Source organism: Elgaria multicarinata, chromosome 9 (genome assembly GCF_023053635.1).
Source record: "Elgaria multicarinata webbii isolate HBS135686 ecotype San Diego chromosome 9, rElgMul1.1.pri, whole genome shotgun sequence".
NCBI lineage: Eukaryota > Metazoa > Chordata > Lepidosauria > Squamata > Anguidae > Elgaria > Elgaria multicarinata.
The window spans coordinates 25685589-25709872 of record NC_086179.1 but is presented as its reverse complement, the minus strand read 5'-3'; the positions used below and the strand labels follow the sequence as shown (position 1 = coordinate 25709872).

Sequence of the window (24284 nt, the reverse complement as noted above, 5' to 3'; positions counted from 1 at the left end):
GGCAAGTACTGAAGGACAACCAAAGGACAAAAGAATATAGCAGAGCTCAGGAAGATCTGATTACTCCTACAAGGTTTCATTGGAACAGGAAGTCCTCTTATATGCCTTCCTGTACAGGAATATCTTATGATCAATCTGTGTGGATATAGTCCATCCTGGCCCTGAGGATACTGATCTACCCAGGCCTGCTTTCCCCAACTGGTTGGCCTTCAGATGTATTGCATGATGATGATGATGATGATGACAATGAAAACCTTTAGAAACTGGGCCTACCAAAATGCATCCATACCAATATCCAGAAAGCAGTCATACTTAAAAGCATACTCAATAGGAAATTTCTGAATTAGTAAAAGACAGCATGACTTGGCAAACCCCCGTCATGCTCATCTAGAAAAACCATCGTGAGCGAGAAAATGATGATAAACTGGGACCTGCAAAGCAAAATGCAGTCCTCCAGTGCCATCTTTCCAAATTCTGGGAAGAAATATGTTTGCGCATGTGTGTCCAAGTGTGGGTATGTGCATGAACACCTGCAGCCTTTGACCCCAGGCCAGCAGTCACATGCAGCCTACAGAGCCAAAGCAATTGTACACCCCTGAGCTACTTCCAGCAGCTCAGCACACAGGCGGAGATAATTTGCATCACTATCCGCTTCATCCTTTAAACTCAGCAGGCCCCAATTGGGGGGTCAGTAGGCCAGTTCCGGAGACAGTGGAACGTGTGGCTGGGCATCACAGGTTGTCCCAGCTCCTTGCAAGTAACTGTGAGGAGCTGGGAGCTCTGTGCCCATCCAGGGTGGGGTGAGGGGAGTGGGGATTTTTTTTAAAAAAAATATCTTACTGTTTGCGCACGAGTGCTCATGCGCTCCTCTCCAATTGAAAAAAAACAAACAAAATGGTGGACGTGACATCATTTTCCTCCTGGGATGTCGCATGTCACATGTAGACAGGGGGAGATATCACGACAACCATATCGTGAGATCCTCCCTCCTCCATTGCGCTACACCTGGTAGGTCTAGCCATGGCCATAGTTTGCATTGTGTTAACATAGCTGCAAGTATTTGGGGACTAGTGGAGATTCCCTGAAGAACTCTCATAAGTGCGTGAAGGCACACTCAAATTCCTACAGCCAAGCATTCCTTTCCATGTGTGGTTTGGTCAGTGATGCGCCAGTGGCCTCCATTACAAGGTATACTTCATAACCTCAGTTTGGATTGTTATATCGAACACCGTCCTGATTTCAAACTGTTCTTAATAACCATGGTGTTTGGGGCCTTGCGTGTACCAAATTTCAGCTTTTTGGATGATGTGGTACCGTAACTATTTCAGATATATTTCATGGCTCATACTTCAAAGGAAAGATGGACAAACATCCTGTCAAGACACAGTTACCTATCAGGTAACTAGAATCTGGCCAAGGTAAGTAGAGCTGGCACAGTAGGCCAAGTAAAGGTAGAGGTCTTTTTGTGTACAGGGCATGTGAAAGAGGACCATAGATAGCTCAGAATGAGCATTGCTGGCTTGACCTCTTCCCAACTAGAACTATAGGGGAGTGGTTGTCTTAGCAGCAAGCAAAAGCCAATTGAAGCCTTATGTCAGCAGCCATGCTCTGAAATGTGTTCCGCTCCAGCCTCTCCGGAGACGCTGACTGGAGTGCTCAAGTGCCCTTGCCTGATTTAGTAGTTTCAGATTTCTGTAAGGCTGGGGAGATGGAGGTTCTGTCAGTGGTTTCTGCCTCAGATGAAGATGGCAACAGCATACCTTCTGGCTAGGGGCTGAGTGTCCTCCCCTTGGAAGAGCCATCTGATCTTTGTCTTTTTCTATACCCTGAAAAGGGCCTAGGATGAGTTGGAGGTGGGGTCTTCACAATGGACCCAGTCCTAGCAATGCCCCTGGGAAGCTGTGGTATTCAGGGGAGATTGGGATGCAAATAATAGCCTAGGAATTATGAGAAAACATTCCTGTTTATATTATCTCATACTGGCAAGAAAAGCAGCCTTCTTTCTGCCTTTAGCTAAAGTCCAGATCCTAATTTCAGGCAGGGATTCTGATCGAAGTCCAGCCCTGACCATGTGGGCATGGTCTCATGGTCTCTCTGCCACCCCTTATTCAATGTAAACCCAGTTTCCTGCAGAGGTATATTGCTTGATTCTGTCTTCGCGCCTTTATAAGGAGCAATGTTTTAATATAAGGTGCTTCTTTGAAAATGCGGGGATAGCCAGCAACCCGATTTGTCTACATATGTGCCTGGAAAATGTTTATGCATCAGTGACATTAATAATGCATATAGCACTTTTATGACACACAGTAATTTACAATGCTCGTTAATCTGCATGAGAGCCCTGTGAGGGGTAGCTGATTAATTCCCTTTTTTTTCAGTTCGGGATCTGAGGCTGGGAGATGGGGACATGTGCACGGCAACTCAGCTGTGGTGAAGATTTGGACCACTGTATTATGCGTGTGTGTGTACGCAGCCACAAAAAATGTACGGTAATTTGGCAGCTTTTGGAAACCATCAGATGATTTTAACGGAGCTTTGCAGACACCTGAGCAGAGTCACATCTTTAGATGCCAGCCTGTGTGTGCCCCTGTGTGTCATAGAACCACTGAGATATTTAGGCAGATTTTGTACTGTTTTGAGGGGACAGTGGTCCCCTAAATCAGAAAGCCCCCACCCCTGCATCTGTAGATCTAGGTTTGCATTCTGCTCCCTTTTCTGAAAGGACACACGGAAGCCTTTTTCTCTTGACGAAAGGAGTGCAGTTTATCTTTAAGGAGGCTCGTGAAATAAGAAATGAGGCTCACGTTGCATGGGTGACATCACTGGCTTTTGGCTTGGCGCTCTGTATTCTCTGGCGGGCAGGCTTCAGCGGAGGCTGCGGGGTGGCGTGTTTGAAGATTCCCAGGTGGAAGGCGAAGGCTCTGGTTTGGGGTAATTAAGATGGGGAATTAAAACAACAACACAGCAGCCACCCTCCTGCATACACATCCAGGGCAAATGTTCCTGGACACCCTCCTTCTCTCTCTCTGTCCATACATCGCCTCCGTTGCTTCCGCCCTCGGCTCCCATTGGGGTGAGTGATTTTCATTAGAGGAGAAAAGTGTGTGGTGGTGGTGGCGGCGGTGAGGTCCAAGCCAGCAAAATGTCTGAAGGTGCTAGACGGCTGTGGTCGAGGGTGGGGAACCGCTAAGGCGAGGAAGATCCTCGGATGGAGAACAGGCCCAGCGTGGCAGGGCGAGCGGTGCAGATCCTGAGCCCTTCTTGACCAGGAGGGGGCTCTTCCCCTCCCCCCCCCGCGCCTTGACTTGAATCGCCGGGCTGCCTTTCTCGACCCTCCCTCCTCCCTCGCCACTTACCCTCGTTTTCATCAGACTGTTGCCTTCGGTTTGCAGCCTGGAAGGGGAGAGAAGAAGAAAGAAGGAAAACACACCCACACCCTTACCAATAACCACGTCTTATAGATCTGTAGGTTAAAGGCGCGGGGTGGGGGGAGGAGGGGATCTTGCTCCACCGAGAACGGAAACCCTGGTGTTGAAAGAGAAGGAAAAGGGGGGTGGGGGAACGTTCGCGCGGGAGGGCGGCTTTGCCATCGCAGGAGGAGGAGGAGGAGGAAGAGGAGGAGGCGAGAAGCCACAACACCGCCACCCCCAAATCCGGGGGCTGGGTCTAGCGGAAGGAAGCTGGCGCTGTCCGCGGTGCTGCCCGCTCGCTCCCTCCAGCCGTCTGCCGCACGCTCTTCCCGGGGAAAGCCGAGAGCGAGGCTGCCGCCGCCACTGCCGTGGTGGTGCGCTTGCTTCTTGTTCTTCTCCTTTTTCTTGGAGGCTTTCGGCGGCTTCGCATGCGATGAGAGCTCGCCGCGCTTAATCCGGCGTCCGCGATCCGAGTCCTTCGGGTTGCCTTGATTACGGCAGCCGACGAGCCAAACCAAGGCGCCGAATCAGTGGGCTAAAGACACACAGAGACAGAGAGAGAGACAGAGAGAGACCGGCAGGCAGAGCGGCGGCAGCCGAGGGGATCGGAAAACCAAGATGTCAGTGCATTGCTGCAAAGCGACGGGACTTCTGGGGCGAGGAAGCCGAGCGAGTGGACGCCAGGGTTAGGCACGGCGGCGACTCGGAGTCCGTGGGTGGCTTCTGATTCTGGATTTTAGTTTTAAAATCAGCTCAGGATTGAATTCCTCAAAAGGGGCAGCCTTCTCTCACTTTCTCCGCCCCTCTTTTCGAACCGTAACGGAGCAGGATTCTTGCGAAATCATCATCATCATCATCTGAAAAAAAGAAAAGAAAAAGAATTAAGGACATCCCTTCCCCCAAGCTTCCCGGTATTTGGAAGCAAGACCACCCACGGCTTCTTCCGGGGGGGCGTTTTTTGGGGGAGGGGGATTGATTTGATTTCCAAGCGCTTTTGGAGGCGTGTGACCCCTGGTTGAGACAGGAACCCCCCCCACTCCTTTGGTATTTCTGAGTGGGCAACGGTGGAAGAGCTCATCGGAGGACTGATCCAGATGGCCAGACTCAAGGTGGATGTGTGTCTCTGCCACTGAGCACCACTTCTTCTTTTCTTGGCCACTGACCACAAGGCAACCTTGCCTTTGCCTGGCACCATATTGATTGAAGGGGAAGCGTCAAAATTCCTGGCCAATTTTGCCCCACCCCTCACCACCCGCTTGGTCCACGGGTGATGTGAATGAGTGCCCGGGATTCTTTCCTTCTGGGACAGAAGGATTTCTCTTCCTTTTTCCTCCTGCTTCCCTCTCAGGGTGTGTTATGAACCTCCACCTGCTTCTAGGTGTTCACTGAAGGACACTCAGTGCCCTGCGAACGCTGCCCAGGAGCTGGGCTCATCTTGGCATCGGGTCCAAGGGCTTTGCCTCTGAAGTGAAGATGCCCATGGTGTTCCTGTGAAGCGAAAGGGTGATGGCTGCGGGAAGGTTATTGCTCTACGCTGGTCTCTCTTTAGCGTTGTGCGCTCTGGGCATGCTGGCCGTGGCGATCTGCTCGGACCACTGGTATGAAACAGACGCCCGGAAGCACAGGGAGAGGTGCAAAAGCTTCACCACCCGGAGGAATGACCCAGGCTTCATTTACAATTCCAACAACAACCTGCCCCTCCGGGCCAGCAGGTCTAGGCTGGACCGCTGGGAAGGGAGACTCCTCTTGGCGAGAAATCGAAGGCACCTCTTTGCCCTGAGTCCCATCGATGAGTGCAACAGACAGTACAACTCCACCAACATGGGGCTGTGGAGGAAATGCCATCGGCTGGGATTCGACCAAGACCTGGAGGAGCTAATTGCGAAAGGTAAGGGCTTCTTTTCAGAACTAGCCTGGTTGGGCCACCTTGGCTTGAGTAGCAGAGGAACAGCATAATCCTGGACCTGTCTCCTGGGTGGTAAGTCACATTGAGTTCACAATGATACTTGCTCCCAGGGAAGTGGATCTAGAATTGCAGCCCGAAGAAGCTTAAAACAGGACAAGCTTCTGCTCAGAGCAGGGCTTTCTTGTGAAAGACAGCAATGTCCACAAACTCAGCCATCAGATGAACCCATTGGCCTAATGATCACAGGTGGGAGAGAGATAGTCAGGAACATGGGAACTTAGGAAGCTGCCTTCTACTGAGTCAAGCCCTTGGTCCATTTAAGCCCAGCATTGTCAACACTGGCTGGCAGCAGCTCTCCAGGGTTTCAGGCAGGAGTTCTTCCAGCCCTACCTGGAGACACCAGGGATTGAACCTGGGACCTTCTGCATGCAAAGCAGGTGCTCTACCACTGAGCTGTGGCCCATTCCCGTTGAAGTTCTCTCCTACAGAGTCCAGAAATGGGAAGAATGATTGTTGACAGTATTCTAAATACAGTCATATAGGCCATACAGGAAGAGATTTGTAAATTCATCAAGCCTATTTTCTAATTTATAGATGATGATGATGATGTGTTTTTTAAGGCCATGCATCACTCTGGCATTGAGAACTTCCTTAATGCACAAACAGTGCAGAGAATGCACAGAGTTAAGCCTTTTGAATCAGACCGTGATAAACGGAATCTAGCTAATTTTTGGTCAACGCTAATCTTTCACCAGAAAGCTAGATTACTTCTGATTTAAACTAATAGGCTCCTTTTAACATCAGAGAGCAAACAAAGGGAAATGCAAGCAAGGGAGAAACAGTGAGGAAAGCTCAGTAGTTACAGGTTATTTAAAATCCGATCTTTGAATTTCAATTGGCAAACATAATATTAAATTGCTGCATTAAGGAAGCTTTAAAATGGAATAATTTTATCCCCAAGAAGACACATCTCTTGGTCAAAAGCATTATATATTGTCTCCTCTTTTTTCCATAAAGCATTAGACTAACAATTGTGGCCAATATATTTGTATTATTCCTTCTATTTGTATCACAAAATACAAAAAGGAATATCATAAATCGACTTTAGTTAAGCAATAATTGGGGGGAAAACATTTATATTTAGAAAATGTGTTTCTGCCTGATTCTTGCCCACATCATTATATCCTTGTGCTACAAAACAGTGTCTCCTCAAATGGTTCTTAAGATGCTAAATTAAAAGGATCACCTTGTGAGGTTTTCTCTTGCAAACAGAGAATAGGTAGATTTTTCTCTCTTTTACAGGGCTTCTGGTTTGGAAATGTTAAATAGCTGCACTGCACCTTCCTTAAGCTCATTTTCCCCTTTATTTATTGCTTCTGTTTTTGTTCTGCATAGATACCAAGTGTATTTGCATAAACATATAAGTTGGTTCTGTTTGTTTTGCACAAGGATGAGAAAGGTCAACACTGTGACATAAAAACACCCTTTAACAAATGAGCAATCTGACCAGAAGCCTGACGCCCCATTGTTATGAGTTCAAATGCAGCCTTGGGTTTAATGGCTGTGAGGCGTTTGGGGCCAGGGGCTGTGCGGTGACTTCATGAAATGCATTCTTGGCTCTGCTCCCATTTTGTAATGGGCAACTGTCCATAATCAAAAGCTGTCATCCCAGCTGGCACCCTGATTGGGCAGGGCTTGGCAGGGAGGGACACCAAGGAATCTTCCAGGTCAAGCAGTGGGTGTATTGGCATAACACTGAAAGGAATCATGGGAGTGAGTCTTGGATAGACCTCTCCTCTGGATAAGTGAGCGACTTTGAATGCATGCTGCTCATCGGTGAAAATTAACCCTTGCTTTTCAGCTCTGGTTTAAATATGGACAAAAGCTTTGCATTTCAGTGTGTAAATCATGGCCCCAACTTAGCGTAGGAATGAACATACGGAGTAATCTCAGCCTCAACTACCCACTGGCAAAATGGAAGTAATAAGGACATAGTTGTTATGAGCATAGGATGAGAGATCCACGGCTCCCCACCATGGAGACAGAATGAACTAATAAAAAAATAATACAATGAATAGGAAATGTATGAAGTAAATCTACACTTCCCTGCTGCACCCCGGTGTTTTAGCAAACTTCTCCTCCCTCATGGTGACTGCTTATCATGTAGCCCATACTTCTAATTTTCTGAGTGTTTTACTCCTTTTATTTTGTTTGCTGTCACCCTGAGTTAGAACTGGATAACTCAGTTTGAACAGATCTGGAGAACTGAGGTTGAGAGGTAGCTACCTGCCCAAGGCAAGCCCGTGGCTGTGAGTTCATTATGATGCAGTGGCTAGATTGGTGGGCTTGTAATGTGGGGAACCCAGGTTCAAATCCCTGTCTGGCTACAGAGTTTGCTAGCTGGCCTTGAGCAAGTCATTCCCTTAGCCCCAGGGTCAGCAAGATGGACATACCTTTAGACCCTTCTCTTGGCACCCACCAAGATGTCCAACCCCAAGAGTGGACAGAAATAAGATTTCCAGATGTTTTAGTCTCCAACTCCCAGCATTCTTGATCATTGGCCATGCTGTTAGGGACTTATGGGAGTTGAAGTCCAAAACATCTGGAGGTTTACCTACCCCTCCCACTTATTATTATTTTTTTAAAAAAAATTAACACATTTTTTTTTTACCAGTAGCTAAGAATGCTCTGAAAGAGTTTTCTGTTGGTGCTTGATATTGTGGGTGAAAGGAGCAGTTTTGTGTATTGGAGCTCAGACCCAGCCCTGCCTTGCACTCAATCTTTTTGTTACTTGTCCTTGGTGACTAGCCACTCCTCCCCTGGCAGCCATTTTGTGGTGGCACCCAGAGCAGTTTCTCCAATTGCTAAACATGTCCTCACACCAGAAAAGTTTCTTACCCTTTTCTTAGCCTGTCGCAGAGGGTAAAAGATAAAATGTCTGAGCTCCTTGGAGAAAGAGTGGGATATAAATGAAACACATAAACAGTAGAAGTGCCATCTGAATTTGGGTCACCCATGCCCAAGGACTACTTTATAGCACTGGGATTACATTTCCTAGGCTTAATAATGTCACCTAATAGTTACACTTGGCTAGGAAGAAGACAGAAGGGTCCATGGTGACACTTGCCTAAGTTACATCAAGTTTGGATTACTGTGATGCAGGGATAGGCACCCCAATGCCCTGCAGATGTTTTGGATAGCAACTCTCATAATTCCTGGCCATTGGTCATGCAGGCTAGGGCTAATGGAAGTTGTAGCACAAAACATCTGGAGGGCACCACGTTATCGATCCGTGCTGTAATGCATCCCTCTGCATCCAAATGACACAGCGGATCCCGGGAGCAGGCAGGGACGATCCCTCCATTTTCCTGGGATAATCCTTAGGTGTAGAAAGGGCCCTGGTTTGTTTCTTGGCTCAATTCAAAGTGTTGGTTATTAACTTTAAAGCAGGGGTTCAGTACCTCAGGCCCATGGGTGAAATGCACCCTCCTTGGAGGACCGATCTGGTCCTCCCGAGTACCTGAGAAGTCCCTGCTCCATTCCCCTTACCTCACCCCTTTTCCCCAACCACCAACAATTTGGTAAATTCCCAGCTTTTGCACATCTCTCAGTGACTGGGTTCAGACAACACAATGAACCACCATTGGTTATCGTGTTGTGCAGAGAATACTATTGGTTATTTCTTCGACCGCTGTTGGTTATTTCATCAACCACAGAATCACAAGGCAAGAGCGGTCAAAGCGGCAGCTGCCACTCTAGTCCATCTGGCAGGATAGATTTTTGGCAGCAATGGCTGATGGGATACTAGCGGGAGGACTGCCGGGGGGGGGGAGAGAGGGCGGGGGATGAGTGAGTCAACTTAGTGTCGACAAATAATCAACTCAACACTGATCCTAATCCACACCACGGTTGATTGTTATCATATTGTGTGGGGAGTACCCCCCTAGGAAAACAATTGTTGAATAGATTATTACCCCACCATTGACTATCATGTTCTCTCTCTCCCTCCCTCCCTCCCTCCCTCACAATTCTGAAAGGTTGAAATGCTTCTCCTAAGGCTTAGCTACTGGCAGTAAGAGCTTTAAGCTAAAATATGCTGGTATTTTGGGTATTCTGATCCTTCCCCCTTTGCCCATGAAGGCAGCCCCTGAGAACTTCTCTGTCCTCAAGATGAAAAGGCTTCAACATCCCTGCATTAAAACCCTAAATGGTCTAGGACCGGGCTTTCTAAAGGACTGTTTTGTCCCATATGAGCTTCCCCATTCCATCAATTGGAGAGGCTCTCCTTTACATTCAACAACATCCCAATGACATTTAGTTTTATAAGCCACACCTAGGCTTTCCAGGGGAGGCCCACAATGCCCCTTTCTGGCTGTCCTTCTGTTGGCTCACAAACCCTTTTCTTTCTTGGAATGCATTTGACCTATGAATGTGTTGATGTTTGAACTCGCTCGTTTTTGAGCTTTATTCAGCTACCCCCCGTTATCCTGTTCATCTTTATCTCTTATATTTATCTCTTATGTATTTCTTATGTTGACGGTTGCTGTTTGCCACTTTGAGCATTATAATGGGAAAGTACATATACATGGTTTAATGAAATAAACAATAAAATATAGGGGCAACTGAGCCAGAACAGGCAGGAAGCTGGAATCCAAACAAAAATAGGAACACAGGAAGCTGCCTTATTGTGGCCCTGTTCAGACAACATGCTAAACCATGGTGGTTAAGTGTTTTGAGATAAACATTATAGCTTAGCGTGTTATGTAAACCATGACTTAGTGTATCGTGTGAACCATTTCTAACCATGGCTTAGTGTGGTGTCTGAACAGGCCTACTGAATCAGACCATTTAGCCCAGTATTGTTGACACTGGCTGGCAGCAGAAAGAAGCCCCATTAGGAGGTTATAATGATGAACTTTGTACTGAAACAATCTATAATATGGAACAATGTGCATGTCCTCCTAAATTACCTACCGGCTTCTTGGAAGTTAACACATGGTCAACATAGATGGATCTTCAGAGCCCTTATGACAGCTAAAAGACTTATTGGAAGGACAAATGCTCACCTTTCATAATGCAATGGATTGATGACCTAATAACATTATCAACTTTTGAATGGGTGTTATATAGACACAACTTGCAAGTGGATAAATATACAGTTATCTGGTCTGCTTTTCTTGAAACCTTTGTCTAACTGTCCTCCACTTTTTATTTTTTTTAATGAATGGTACATATGATGGAAAATGACGATAATCTTATATACATAATGTATGGGGTTTCTCTCTCTCATTTTCACAATGTATTTTCTGTTCTGTTTTGTTGATATTCACAATAAAAATTAAAGAAAGAAGCCCCATTGAGTTCAATGGGATTGATGCCCAAGTAAACACATTGAAGAATAACTGAAATCTTTCAGAGAAACAATACTGAGGGAGAAACCATTGCACAAAACAGTTTCTTTTCAAATTTTGGGGCCAATTTAATGAATTTTGGGTCAAATCACTGTTTCTCCACAGCCCTAATAGCTCACTTGGATAAGACGTTTTTGCAGAGAGTAAACATTCAGAGAGTAGATATATCCAGGGAAACCAAATGGGAGCTGGGAGGAAGAGATCAGGGACATTCATTTACTCTGCCATTTAAATCAAACTATTTGATTAACAGCTTGGTTGACTGAGCTGCTGCAATGGCAAGTAGTTCACACCCATGGTTACAGTGGGCAATCAGATGTATTGGCTCACATCTAGGAACGAAAGCCCCTATAGCGGGTTGTTTTCATGTCAGCTTCCTATCTCTCTCAATCCAATGGAAAGGTTAAATAGCAAACAGAGTGTCCACCTGATTTGAGGCTGGCTCTCCTCTGCTGCTAGATTGCATTCCCTATATTGATTTCAGACAAAAAAAAATGCTACATGAGTGGAACACCCATAGTCACTGTTGTTATACCATTACAAAGGTCCTTGAGTACCAGCTGTATTTCCAGTTACTCATTATTCCAAGGAGCTACCGCTTTTACAATTAAATACTTTAGGAGAACCTTTATAGATCTTTTCCCCAGAGGGAAGGGAAATGAAGCTCCTTTTGCAGGGGAAACAAAGTACAAAGGAAGATTCTCATAGTTTTCTATGGCTGATTTCAGCTACAGATCATACATATACACTTGACAGAGCTGGTTTGATTGTGTGAATTTCAAAGCCATCTCTCAATACTTGCATTTGGAGTACCACGAGCTGCAGCTTTGGTATACTATATAATATACCACTTACCTCTTATGTGAGACAAGCTGAGTCTAAACCAATGGGTCCATGCTGGAATGGGGCAAAGAGAAAACAGGATGAACAAGACACAGTCATGGAGTCACCCTGAGCACTATTTTTAGTGGAAAGTCTGGATATAAATAAAATAAATAAATACATCCCAAGGACATGTGCAACCCAATCTTGTGTATGACTACCAAGATGTAAGACCCAGTTGGATTTATTCCCAAGTAAAAATGCAAAGAGTTGCAGCTTAAGTGGGACTTGGATCTGGGTAATCATGGATAGGATTTGATTGTTTGTGTACAGGGTCATTAACCTGGGAGCAAATGACTAAATTCTTCTACCTCTTCTTCATGAGAACCATATGAAGTAGGTTAGTCAGTGGGATAGTGATTGGCCCAAGCCTCATTAGGTAGCTTTTGGTTTTAGGGGGCCCTTGGCAAAATGTGCTCTGTAGTCCCCTACTGCCAGTGGAGGCTGGTGGCTCTGATGCGAGTGGGGCTGTGAATCCACTCTGCATTTCAATCAGAAGCAGTCTGGACTCTAAAGGAGCTAGAGTTCACCACTCCACTGACTTCGGAGCCCCAGCTTCCACTGCTTACTGCATCGGCAATTCTCACCCTGGCTGTGGGCTTGCTTGAAGTCAGTGGCAGGCAACCTTTATCCACATTTAAAATTCCCCAGAGTGACTGATTGTCATTGTCCCAGATGTCATACCACCACTGGAGTCATCTTCAGAGGAGGAACCAGAACTCTCAGTAGCAGCTGGCCCCTGAGAAGACCATAACACTAGCTAAAATGATCTGGGGCCCTCAGAGGTGAGGCCTTTGAATCTGCTTCCTAGAGAAGCCAAGAGTTTAGCTTCAAAGGCAAAGGAAGATGCTAGGCCACCGTCTAGCCCCTTAGAATGCCGGCACCTTAAAGTCTATGAGAGGATGGTTGCCAGGTGAGGGAGTGCTCGCCTACAGAAAAGGAATACTCATGAGTTGGGTCTTCCTCATGAGAAGGACATCTAACTAGCCTTTGATGAGAAGCAGCTGAGTACTGGGTGGGGCTCTAGTAGCTTTCATTGGTAATTTATTTATTTAAAACACTTCTTGGCCATCTTTCAGGGCAGAGGCCCCTACAAGGTGGTTTACAATAATAACAACTTAAGAGCTGTTGGAAACAATGCATCTGCCAGTTTCAGTATCTGCTACCTTGCTTCCTGTGCCTTGTCCTGTGATGGATGTTCTGTGCTACTGACCCTTGGACTTTTCCTGACCTGGCTTCTGTACCAAGTAATGTACCTGATGAATTTACTGTGCTTTACTTGTTTGTTACCTTCACCACTCCTGCTGTTGCCTGATCCTCGTTAACTAACTAACTGTGTTCTGACTGCTGTTTGGTTTTTTGACCGCTCCTCCCTTAGCCTAACCCTAACTGGACTGAACCTTGTCTGCTTAACCACCTGCTTGCCAAACTATTACATTGCCTCGCTCTCTGTTTGTGCTTGTAGAGCCAGGACTCAGTCTAGAGCAGGACACTGATGTTGTATTGCTTTAGGCATTGTGGGAATTTAAAAACGGTGGCTCTTAGCTGCCTGGCTCAGGTCATCCGTCAGTGGGTTCTGCTGGGGTGCTAGAGCCCCAGCAGTTGCCTGAGGATGCCCAGTGCTGAGAACACAGGACCTGAAGGTCAGCCAGTGACCATTAGGTCTCCTCATTGTAAATCCAAGATGACATCTCAATGGTTGTGACTTTTATGGTAGACTTTTATAACGGTATGGAGAGATAACAGGACAGACTTGCCCTACTTATCAAGGATGGGATATCATATCGTTTACCAGGAGAGGAGGACTTTAGGGCAGATGTTCAGGGACCCACTCAGCAGAAGGAATAGGAGGGCCCAGAAACTTAGAAGGCCTAGCTTACCACATTTTGAAGTAAGAGAATCAATAGATCCAGGGATAGGATGCCAGACTATTCTGGCTTGAGTTGCAGTCCTCTTTAAATATCAGGTTCATAGCTTGGGAGTTCTCCTGGACCTAACCTTGGTATTAGATGCACAGACATCAGCTGTGGCCAGGAGTGCTTTTGGTCAACTTTGGTTGGGACACATCTTATCCTGGTACCAATAGGCCTGGCCCTGGTCCTACATTGTCTGCTGTAATGCCCTCTGCATGGGTGTGTCCCTGAAAACAACTCCAAAAATTCAGCAGAATGCTGCTGCTAGAATTTTGATGGGAGACAAAATGCTGGGATTATGTGACCCTCTTATTGTATCAGGTTCACTGGTTGCCATTTATTTCGGAGTGCAATTCAAGGTGCATGGTAGTTCCTTTAAAGCCTTAAACAACTTGGGGACCCATTTTCTTGAAGGACTGTATCCTCTAATGTGAACCAGCCTGTCCTTTAGATTAGCTGCTGTGCCGGTCTTGCATGTGCTGTTGCTATAAGAGGCACAGCAGGTTGGCAACACATACATGGGCCTTCTAGGGGCAGCACCCCATGTGTGGAACTCTGTGCCCCTAGATAGGGTGACCATATGTAAAGGAGGACAGGGCTCCTGTGCCTTTAACAGTTGTATAGAAAACTGAATTTCAGCAGGGGCCATTTGTATGCATGCAGCACCTGGTGAAATTCCCTCTTCATCACAACAGTTAAAGAGGGCAGGGCTTCTGCAGCTTTGTCTGGTCACTCTAGTATAGCTCGAGTGATTGGATACAAAAAAGGGCAGAGCTCCTGCAGATTTAACTGTTGCGATGGAGAGGGAATTTCACCAAGTGCTGCATGCGTACAAATGACACCCGCTGAAATTCCCTTTTCTATAGAACTGTTAAAGATACAGGAGCCCCCTGTCCTCCTTTCCATATGGTCAACCTATCCCTAGCAGACTTCAGCATGGCTTTCTTTTCATATGGCCACCCAGGCTAGCTCTGCTCACATACGTTTCCTCCACTATTCTTGGCAAGCTTTGTTGGGGGGTGGAGCGGGAGGGCAGAAAACTCTTCAAGCTGTGGGCATTGCAAGTGGATGTGACAGAGACCTCTTGGCTAGTTCACATATAATCACCCACACATTCCCCTCCCCCTGCAATCCCAACACACGTACACCCCCTGCCAGCAACTTCAATTACCACCTACAGTAATGAATAGGAAAGGAAACAACTGTCCAAAGAAGCCAATAATTGCATAATGAAGGTGAAATAAACCACTTGCGGAAGTGTAATAGTGTGAGACCTCTCTGCCTAGACCTCTAGGCCCTAGAGAAACACCACCAAGAAGGTTTTTTTATTTTGCTTTTGGAAGGCTGCCATTGGAAAAAGTTCTAGCCTGACCATTGCTACCTTCTATAATAATAATTAAAGAATATATCTGAATTTTTCTTTCAGTAGACCCACAGCATAATAATAATAATTAAAGAATATATCTGCAATTTTTCTTTCAGTAGACCCACAGCATAATAATAATAATTAAAGAATATATCTGCAATTTTCTTTCAATAGATCCACAATAATAATTAATAAATAAAGAATGTATCTGTAATTTTTCTTTCAGTAGATCCACAGCATAAAAATAATTAATAATAATTAAAGAATATATCTGCAATTTTTCTTTCAATACATCTATAATAATAAGTAATAATAATTAAAGAATATATCTGCAATTTTTTAATAGATCCACGATAATAATAATAATAATAATAATAATAATAAATATATCTGCAATTTTTCTTTCAACAGATCCACAGCATAATAATAATAATAATATAAAGAATATATCTGCAATTTTTCTTTCAACAGATCCTCCTCCTCCTCCTCCTCCTCATCATATAAAGAATATATCTGCAATTTTTCTTTCAATAGATCCACAGCAATCAGGTTATCTTTTGCTTTGTGGAAATATAATTTAAGCATAGAAACAAAAAAAAAGGGGGGGGGAAATCTAACAACATCTAATCTCTGTAAACCAGGTGAAATACAATACTTTTACAGAATTCTTTGATTTTAGATAGTTGGAAGTACAGAACAGCAAAGGCATGATAGCAAGACACTTGCTCCCAAGTAATTTTAGGAGACAGAAAATAGTGATGTCTTCCTCCACATTCACATGAGTTGATTCCCAAGAGCTTTTCTGGGTGAAGAAGGGGCTATTACATGTAGACCCTGGAAAAGATATATTAGAGTCCTCAAAGGTATGCTGTGAGAAGTTTGCAAGACACTGTGATGATAAAATCACTCACATTTGCTCTGGCCGTGACACCATCATTGATGCAGTTCCTGTTGAGGTGTCCAGAGCACCATTTAGCCTGGTTATAAGGGATTATATGAGGATGTGGCCAATGTGCTTGGGAAGCTGGTTTGGGATTTGTTGACAGCTGCATGGATACCTATTGTCACAAAATGGAGAATAGTGAGATTCCAGCTGTATAAATATGATTGTCTAAAGTATGGTATATTGCTGAAATGTCAAAGATGATTGAGTACATTCAGTTAAGAGGAAGGGGGGAAAAGGAAACTGGCAGAAATGTAGAAGAGATATAATTTAGATATCAACAGATATGCATTTAATTTGGCGTGATGTGCTATGTAGGGATTACATTTTTATAAAAGTAAAGGGAATTGTATTTTCTGTGATAATTATGATTGTGTGTTTTGTAATGGTTATTAGAGTGGCAATACAACTGGGAATTTGCTTGTTGGGAAACTATTTAAAAGGACCAGTGAAGAACCAGGATAGGCACAAGCAAGTAGGTATCTTCCACAAGAAAAATAGTCCTGTGCACTGGCCTACAGAGTGTTACCAAAGACCAGTTTCTGCCATGATTCCTGTCATGTCCTGACTTCTAACAGCAACCTGGATGCAGATGAAGAGGATAAATGGTCAGTGGTTTAGACTGAGGAAACACTTGTCTTGAGCCTCAACACTGAGCCCCAAAGGAGCACATGTTCTGTTTCAGCGTGCCTGTGCATGGAGTGCCTATGAGGGAAAACCCCAGTTTTTCCCAAAACTAGGGTTTTCGGGAAGTCAGGTCAGTGGTTCCAGCAAAGCAGGAAACAGGTTTCCCAGAGAGATAGGAACAAAAATAGACCAGCAACAGCATCATGGAGAGCTCTGAGTGATGCTGGGTCTGGAAGCTGGATAAGCTTGTCTGTAACTGCTCCAACAAGCAGCAGATTGTAAATGAGCTTTAAGTATGGCGCTGGCTTCATTTAGGCTGGATAGCCTCACTTCCTCATTGACTGAGGTCTTCGAAAGTTTCTGCAGCCTCAGGCTGCAATGACACAAAAGTGGCTGAAGGGTGGCAGTATCTTCATTGCTCAAGCCCTCAAAATCCCAGGACAGCAATATGACATACTTTGGTCACAGGAAGAGCTGGTCCTTAGGGCCTTCCTGTAGAAGTTTGGAATGTATTCCCTAAGACAGTGAGAACAATCACATCACAGGAAGGGCTGTTGCTCAGTGGAAGAGCTCATGCTTTGCATACAGAAAGTCCCAATTTCAATCTCTGGCATCTCCAATTGGGGCATGTAATGAGCTCTTCCTGAAGCCTTGGAGAGATCCTGTTGGGGTAGACAATACTGAGCTAGGTAGACCAAAGACCTGCATGTAAGGGCATCTCTTTATGTCCACATTATGTGGGATATCTGTGATCGCATTTTCTATGTATAAACAACATGATTTTTTCTCTCTCTTTCAAAGTAGAAGGCACCCTTTGCTGACCTTGTCTTTGGACAATGAAAGCATTTCATTCTCCTAAAAAGAAACACACACAAACAAATCTCCTCCAAACCAACAGAACATTGCATTGCACTCAGTTTTACCTTTGGGAAAATACGAGAGAGTGAATGAACAACATGTGACAGATGTTAGAACCATCACTTAACGCATGATAGGAAAATACCATGGCAATGACAGTCATATAACAACTTGTATAGGAGGAAACAGAGAACTCCCACTAGTGTCATTGTTCTTAGCACAGGGTTCATATTTAACCAAGAAAACAAATGGTCACTAGGTAAAACTGTTTCTTGCCCAAAATAGCATCCCAAAAGCAGAACTGAAAGCTTAGTTGCTATCCAAAGGCATGGATTGTCTGTATTATAAATATGGCTGAGTTTCAGTAAGGCAGGTTCCAAGACAGACATATGGAAGTGGCTGAAGAAGGCGATGAGAATCAGGACCTTTGAAACAATGCAAATGGGGAGATTCAGGACAAATAAAAGGAAGTACTTCTTCACAAAGCATATATTAAATTATGGAACTCACTACCACAAGATGTAGTGATGGCCACCAATTTGGATGGCTTTAAAAGGGGGTTGGCTAAATTCCTGGAGGAGAAGGCTATCAATGGCTACTAGCCCTGATGGTTGTGTGGTACCTCCTGTATCCGAGGCAGTAAGCCTATATGCACCAGTTTCTGGGGAACATGGGCGGGAGGGTGCTGTTGCACCGTGTCCTGCTTTCTTGGCCCCTGGCTGGTTGTCCACTGTGTGAACAGAGTGCTGGACTAGATGGACTCTTGGTGTCATGTTTCTCAAAACCTCCTGCCTTCTCGGGAGACAATAACGAGGCTTGCTAAGTAATCCACAAAGCTTTATTTAAGCAATAAACATCTCTTCCCACCTGAAGAGAGTCTAATCTCTTGGAACTTTCTCCTAGGCAAAACTGTGCAAACTAAGCGAGACAATTGTCCTTTCAAGAAGAATGGAAGCCTTTTCCCAAGACGTGTTAACTTCAGAGAGACTAGTTCTGAAGCAGCTTCTGATGCGAGCTGGGCAGACTCTCTCACCTTTATTTCGCTTTACCCATTTTAGTTCGCAGGGTACTCTAAGATTGGCTAACCTGTCCATGCTCTCTCCTACGGAAGAATGTTGGCTTCCCACTGACTGTGTATTATTTACCCTTGATGAGATAAGCTCTGGAGAGGGTTCACCACCAGCTGGTGAAGAGGCCATGAGAGCTTTCTCCCCCACTGGTACAGGCTGGCCTGTGTCTGGCACAGACTCCTCTACTGCGAATTCTGATTCTGATTGATCACCTGAAACACTTTAGAATCATAGAATCATAGAATAGTAGAGTTGGAAGGGGCCTAAAAGGCCATCGAGTCCAACCCCCTGCTCAATGCAGGAATCCACCCTAAAGCATCCCTGACAGATGCTTGTCCAGCTGCCTCTTGAATGCCTCTAGTGTTGGAGCGCCCACAACCTCCCTAGGTAACTGGTTCCATTGTTGTACTGCTCTAACAGTCAGGAAGTTTACTTCCTGTAACTTGAGCCCATTATTCTGTGTCCTGCACTCTGGGATGATGGAGAAGAGATCCTGGCCCTCCTCTGTGTGACAATCTTTTTAGTATTTGAAGAATGCTAACATGTTTCCCCTCAATCTTCTCTTCTCCAGGCTAAACATGCCCAGTTGTTTTGGTCTCTCTTCATAGGGTTTTGTTTCCAGCTTCATAAGAACCTTCTTCCAACCCAGGGAGAGCAGGGCTAGACATGACACCTGATCTGATCCAGTATGGCACTTCTTATATTCTTATGAAGCTTGGAAGAAAAATATGAGGCACACCATAGGCCAAATGTTCATCACGTTGCTCCAGTGCTTCCAAACCATTTTGGGCTTTTTATTGCCCCCAGGCCTTACCAACAAGGCACTGATGGGTGAAGGGAATTGGCACCAGTAAGGAGGTGGAAGAAAGAGAGACGAGCTCTGGTGCTGTGTGTAAATAAACAGTGAACGTTTTATTTTTGTAATGATGTGAAAAAGCTCGATGTTTCGGATTCAGAAGAATCCTTCCTCAGGAGCTAAAACAAATTGATTACAAAGCCATTATTTAATATAAAAGAAAAGAAAAAGAACAATTCCCATACAGATATAATTGAAAATTTGGATATCTATAATAATATAGTTTTTCGTTCTAGCAAGGACAGAGAGATATGCACAGCATTGTAGTTGCTAGAACGAAAAACTATATTAGGGAAAGATAGGGAAACATACAGTAGTGAATACTGTGTTTCCATTCCTGAGGGCTTGAGTGCTAGTGTAGTCAAAAATTGTGTTGGGATCCTACAGTTCTAAGTTTGACATAGTACAGGGCTGTGGAAACTGTGGGCCTCCAGATGCTGCACTCCCACCACATCAGCCCCAGCCAGTATGGCCAGTGATGATGGGAGTTGTAATCCAGCAACATCTGGAGGGGCACAGGTTCCTCAACCCCGACCTAGTGTGTCTATCTGGTACCTGTGTTGATTCCAGACGTATAGCCAATCAGTTGGCCAATCCTGGATAGCTGTAGTTCTATACTATAATGCAGGGGTGGGGAACCTCTGGCTCAGGGGGGCAAAATTGGCCCTCTTGAGGTCACAATCTAGCCCTCTAGGGTGGTCAAGATGGCCTTACCCGCTTCCCCTGGCCCCATGCTCTTTCTTCCTATGGCCAACCTATGGCGATTTCCTGAGTTTTTTGCAGCTTTCCCCATTCTAAATGGTTGAAATACCTCTTCTAAGGCTTCATTACTGGCAGTAAGAACTTTAAGCTGAATTATGTCAGTGGTTTTGTGGTGGTGGGGAGGTTGGTACAGAACCCAAAATTGCACAAAAGCCAAGAAACCCCCAGGAGGGTAAGGTCAAAGAAAGGAAGCATGGCCTTCTAGGGACCCTCACATGGCTGGATTGGGCCACCTGGAGGGCTAAATTTCACTCTGGACCTGAGATTCTGTCCTCCTGGTCTAGAGAATGAATAAAAATTGAGAGCAGTTGTCTTTTGGATTGCTAGTCCTCCACTTCCTCGGGCCTTTTTTTTCTTAGGCCTCCTTCCCATTTTGCTCTCCTTCTCCTAGCTGTGCCTGCCCTTCCTCAAAGCCTCCCTTAGGAGGACTGTGAGGTGTTTCTACCATCCTAATCAAGCTTCTGCTTCTCTCATACAGTTGCTGCACTGTGACTGACCCTTTCCTCTCAGCATTTGAAATGTTATGTGACATCTTAATAGAGATACGGCAGTTGCAAAAGTCAATGCTTGTTGAGGGAGGGGGATATAATGGCTGTCAGACGATGTCAGTGTACTTATGTCAGGCAACAAGCGTTGGCCGCTGGTCTTGCCAGGTGGTGGGATTCAAGCAGAACTAGGTTGTCAGGAAAAATAGATATACTCAAATATTTACTCTGCGTTGGCCATTTAAAACAGCCTAGCCTTTAAGGCCTGTCAAAATCCATATGAGGTCAATGACTTTTATTAGGCCAACCAAAATGTCACAGCATAGCAAGTAAGCTCTCCCCAACTGGGCGCCTTCCAGATGTGTGTCGATGATGGAGAGACGAGTAACTTAATCCTGCTCTATGAGACTGGCTTGTTTCTCTTACTTGAACAGGTGCTTCTGAGATTCACCTAACCGAGAGAGAGTGCAGCAGCTTGAAGGACAGACCTCAGCCAGTGATAGATTTACAAATCTTCAATAAGTGTTCTGGGCTTCAAGAATTAATGTATAAGTAGTGGTCCCTGAAGCTTTTCCTAAGCCAGACAATAAAAACTAGGTGTTAAGTAGGGTGACCATATGAGAAGGAGGTTAGGGCTCCTGTATCTTTAACAGTTGCATAGAAAAGGGAATTTCAGCAGATGTCATTTGTATATATGGGGAACCTGGTGAAATTTCCTCTTCATCACAACAGCAAAAGCTGCAGGTGCCCTGCCCTCTTTTAAATCTGGTCACTCTAGTATAGCTCCTGCAGCTTTAACTGTTGTGATGAAGAGGGTATTTCACCAGGTGCTGCATGCATACAAATGACACCTGCTGAAATTCCCTTTTCTGTACAACTGTTAAAGATACAGGAGCCCTGTCCTCTTTTTCATGTAGTCACCGTAAACTGTTAAGGAATATATGTTTATTGCTCAAACTGTCTAAGAGAACAATATGTTTTTATTATGACAAGGCAGACCACAACCATTTCTGAATACACAGAAGTTATACTCACTAAAAGTATAATTGAAATAATAGCAATCATATTGTTAACAGCAGCCCTGTTCAGACAATACACTCAATCATGATGGTTAAGTGTTTTGACCTAAACATTATGGCTGAGCATGATGTGTGAACCATTCCTAACCACATGCTCACTAACAACTTGCTGCAAAAGGGTTAGCGGCCTAACCATGGCTTAGTGTGTTGTCTGAACCGGCCCATAGTAAAACCTCTCATTCCAACAATTATAACCAACATTTCATATTGATGTAAATGGGAGGCATGGTGGACAGAGCTAGCATAAGCATAGTGGGTGGGTTTCTCATTCTCCCAGGATCTCTCTCTCTCAAATAGATCAGACTCTTGCCTTTCATCACCTCTATGTTGATGACCTCATTGTAAGTGGACCTGATCATACCAGTTCTCCTAATGCTACCATCTAACCCTAATAGGGCTGCCTCCCAATGCAACCAGGTTTACCATTGACACCAGAAGCACCTTAATGAAGGTATCCCTCCTAAACCAAGCAGCTTTCTTCTTCTAATACTTAACCAACCCAAGTGTGGCAACCTTCTTTGCCCTATTTCCAAGAATACTTTCCAGTACTCACAGTTAGCTCACAATACACACAAAGCTAATCACATCTACAAAATCCAACACATTCTTATCCATTTCACTCACTATAACGCATATTCCGCTACAATGGGAGCTCCAGTTCCACATCTGGAGGGTGCTAGGTTGGGCAAGCCTGGGCAAGATCCCTCATTTTTGAAAATATAAAATCCAGCTGTTACCCACATCTGTTTCTATCCTTTGGTGAGACACACAAACTCCTTGGTAGATAGGAAAGAGAAGCAGAGAAAAAACCAGACAGTTTTTATATTAACAATCCTGGGGATTAATTTTTGGTGGTGAACTAAGTATTGCCGAGTCTCCTGATGTCTACGTGAGGTTAGAGCTTCTGCATATCAAGTTTGCAAGAAGTCATCACATAGTAAATGTCTGTGAGAATCTACCTTGAGGTGAACTAGCAAGTGGTGAGTTCTGTATGCTTCCATACACTAGGGGGCGGTAGAGAGTGTATGTGGCTTGATCACTTCTTATTTTCTGCTCCCTCCCCTTCCTCTGCAAAAACAAGCACCATGCGGTCTATAACCATATCTCATGCCTTCCTCACTTATGCTCATACATCCAGTGTCAGGAAGTCCTTGTGGTTACGTAGCGTTCAATAGCCTTATCTTGATGATGTGTATGAAAAACACTAATAAAGTAAGTTGATTTGAACTTCTTTTAAACTGGATCTAGCCTTTGTTTATTGCCTCCAGTAGTAAATGCTGTGTTGCCACGCTTTCTCTGTATAAAGCAACTCTGCTCCAACAGTCCTGTGGGCCGGGTTAGATCTATGGGCCAGAGGTTGCCCATCCCCTAATGTGTATTCCCAGGGGAGGGAAACCCAATCAGAACAGGAAAGGTGTGAGAACTCTTTCCCCTTGCATTGCAGTGCAAAAAGCTCCAGCAATTGGGCGGTATAGAAATGTAATAAATTCACCATCACCATTAAGGTGCCATTTCCCCTGGGAGGAAAGCTGCCATTCCTGCCAATGGCAGTTATCTCCCAAGGCAAACAGTATCTTTGGTGGGGGGAGATTTTCACTGGGGCTGTGGCGTAGGGCGAATGGGTTAAATTCCACCTCTCTGCATGTCATGGCCTTGATCCTGACACCCTGTTTGGGAAACACTGCATTGGGTAGTGCATATAGTTTTCCCCAACCCTCCTGCTCTTACAGGCATCCCAGAACACTTGCTTGCGTTAGAATGTGCCAGTAACACGTGAGTTCGTTGTCAAAACCACCGCCTTACCCATCGAAGATGGGCAGCGAATAGCAGAAAACGTGTCTCTTGGGCAAAAGTGTTGATTTTCCAGGGCTGATGCCAAATGCCATCCTTCTGTTTCTAATGGCCTTTGTTGCTGCCAGGGTGACTCCTTTGACATTTCGGAGAAATGATGTGTGGAACGTGGATACATTTTCTCGTGGTTTTCATAGGAGACATATGGGAGCTGACTTGTACCTGTCACATTTTTTTCATTTTCTTTCTTTTTGCCAGCCTGGTTTCAAAGTGCCTTAGGAGATAATACCCTTCAGCCAAGTGTCTGCTTGACGCTCTTGATTGCTGGTGTTCAGCTTGCATGACCTTTTCCCTTTGCTGATGTTTGTGTAGCTGCAAGAGCTCATCTCTTTCACCCGAGATGGCCGTTTCACAGCAGTTAGCTATCTTGAGGGGCATGATTTCTTGAGTGCTTCATTTGTCAGTTTTGCTTTGGACAGAAATGGAAAGCAAATGTTCCAACTGGCCGCTGTAATCCATACTTTGACCCCCTTTTTCTTTTTTTCTTTTTAAATTAAGAGACCAGGAGGAATCTGTTTAGCTGTGGAGTGGTGTGTAAATGTTGTAAATAAATCTATATTTTTTCAGTAATTTTTAAAGTTACATTTACATCCCACCCTTTCTCCAAGGACCTCATGGTGGTGTATCCTCACAACAATCCTGCGAGGTAGGTTAGGCTGAGAAACAGTGACTGGCCCGTGGTCACCCAGTGAGCTTTATGGCTGTGTGAGGATTGAACCTGGGCCCCTCCTGCAAGTCCTAGTCCAGTAGGCCGCCCCAAGTCATTTTGCTGCTTCAAGCGAAGGACAAGATGGCGTCCCTTACCCTTCCATGTACAAAAGCTGACTGGACAGGTAATTGAATCCTTCTTTGACAATGGCGATGG

At 44.9% G+C, this 24284-nt stretch overlaps 1 protein-coding gene across 1 annotated transcript in view; it reads left to right on the top strand.

Annotated features, from left to right (window-relative positions):
- Window positions 1-4128: 4128 nt before the first annotated feature.
- The window catches only part of TMEM178B (transmembrane protein 178B), a 301611-nt gene continuing 281455 nt past the window's right edge, over window positions 4129-24284 (top strand). Inside the window, exon 1 of the mRNA XM_063135067.1 lies at window positions 4129-5298. Coding sequence (XP_062991137.1) covers window positions 4917-5298 — 382 coding nt within the window. The 5' untranslated portion in view covers window positions 4129-4916. The remainder of the gene's footprint in view (window positions 5299-24284) is intronic.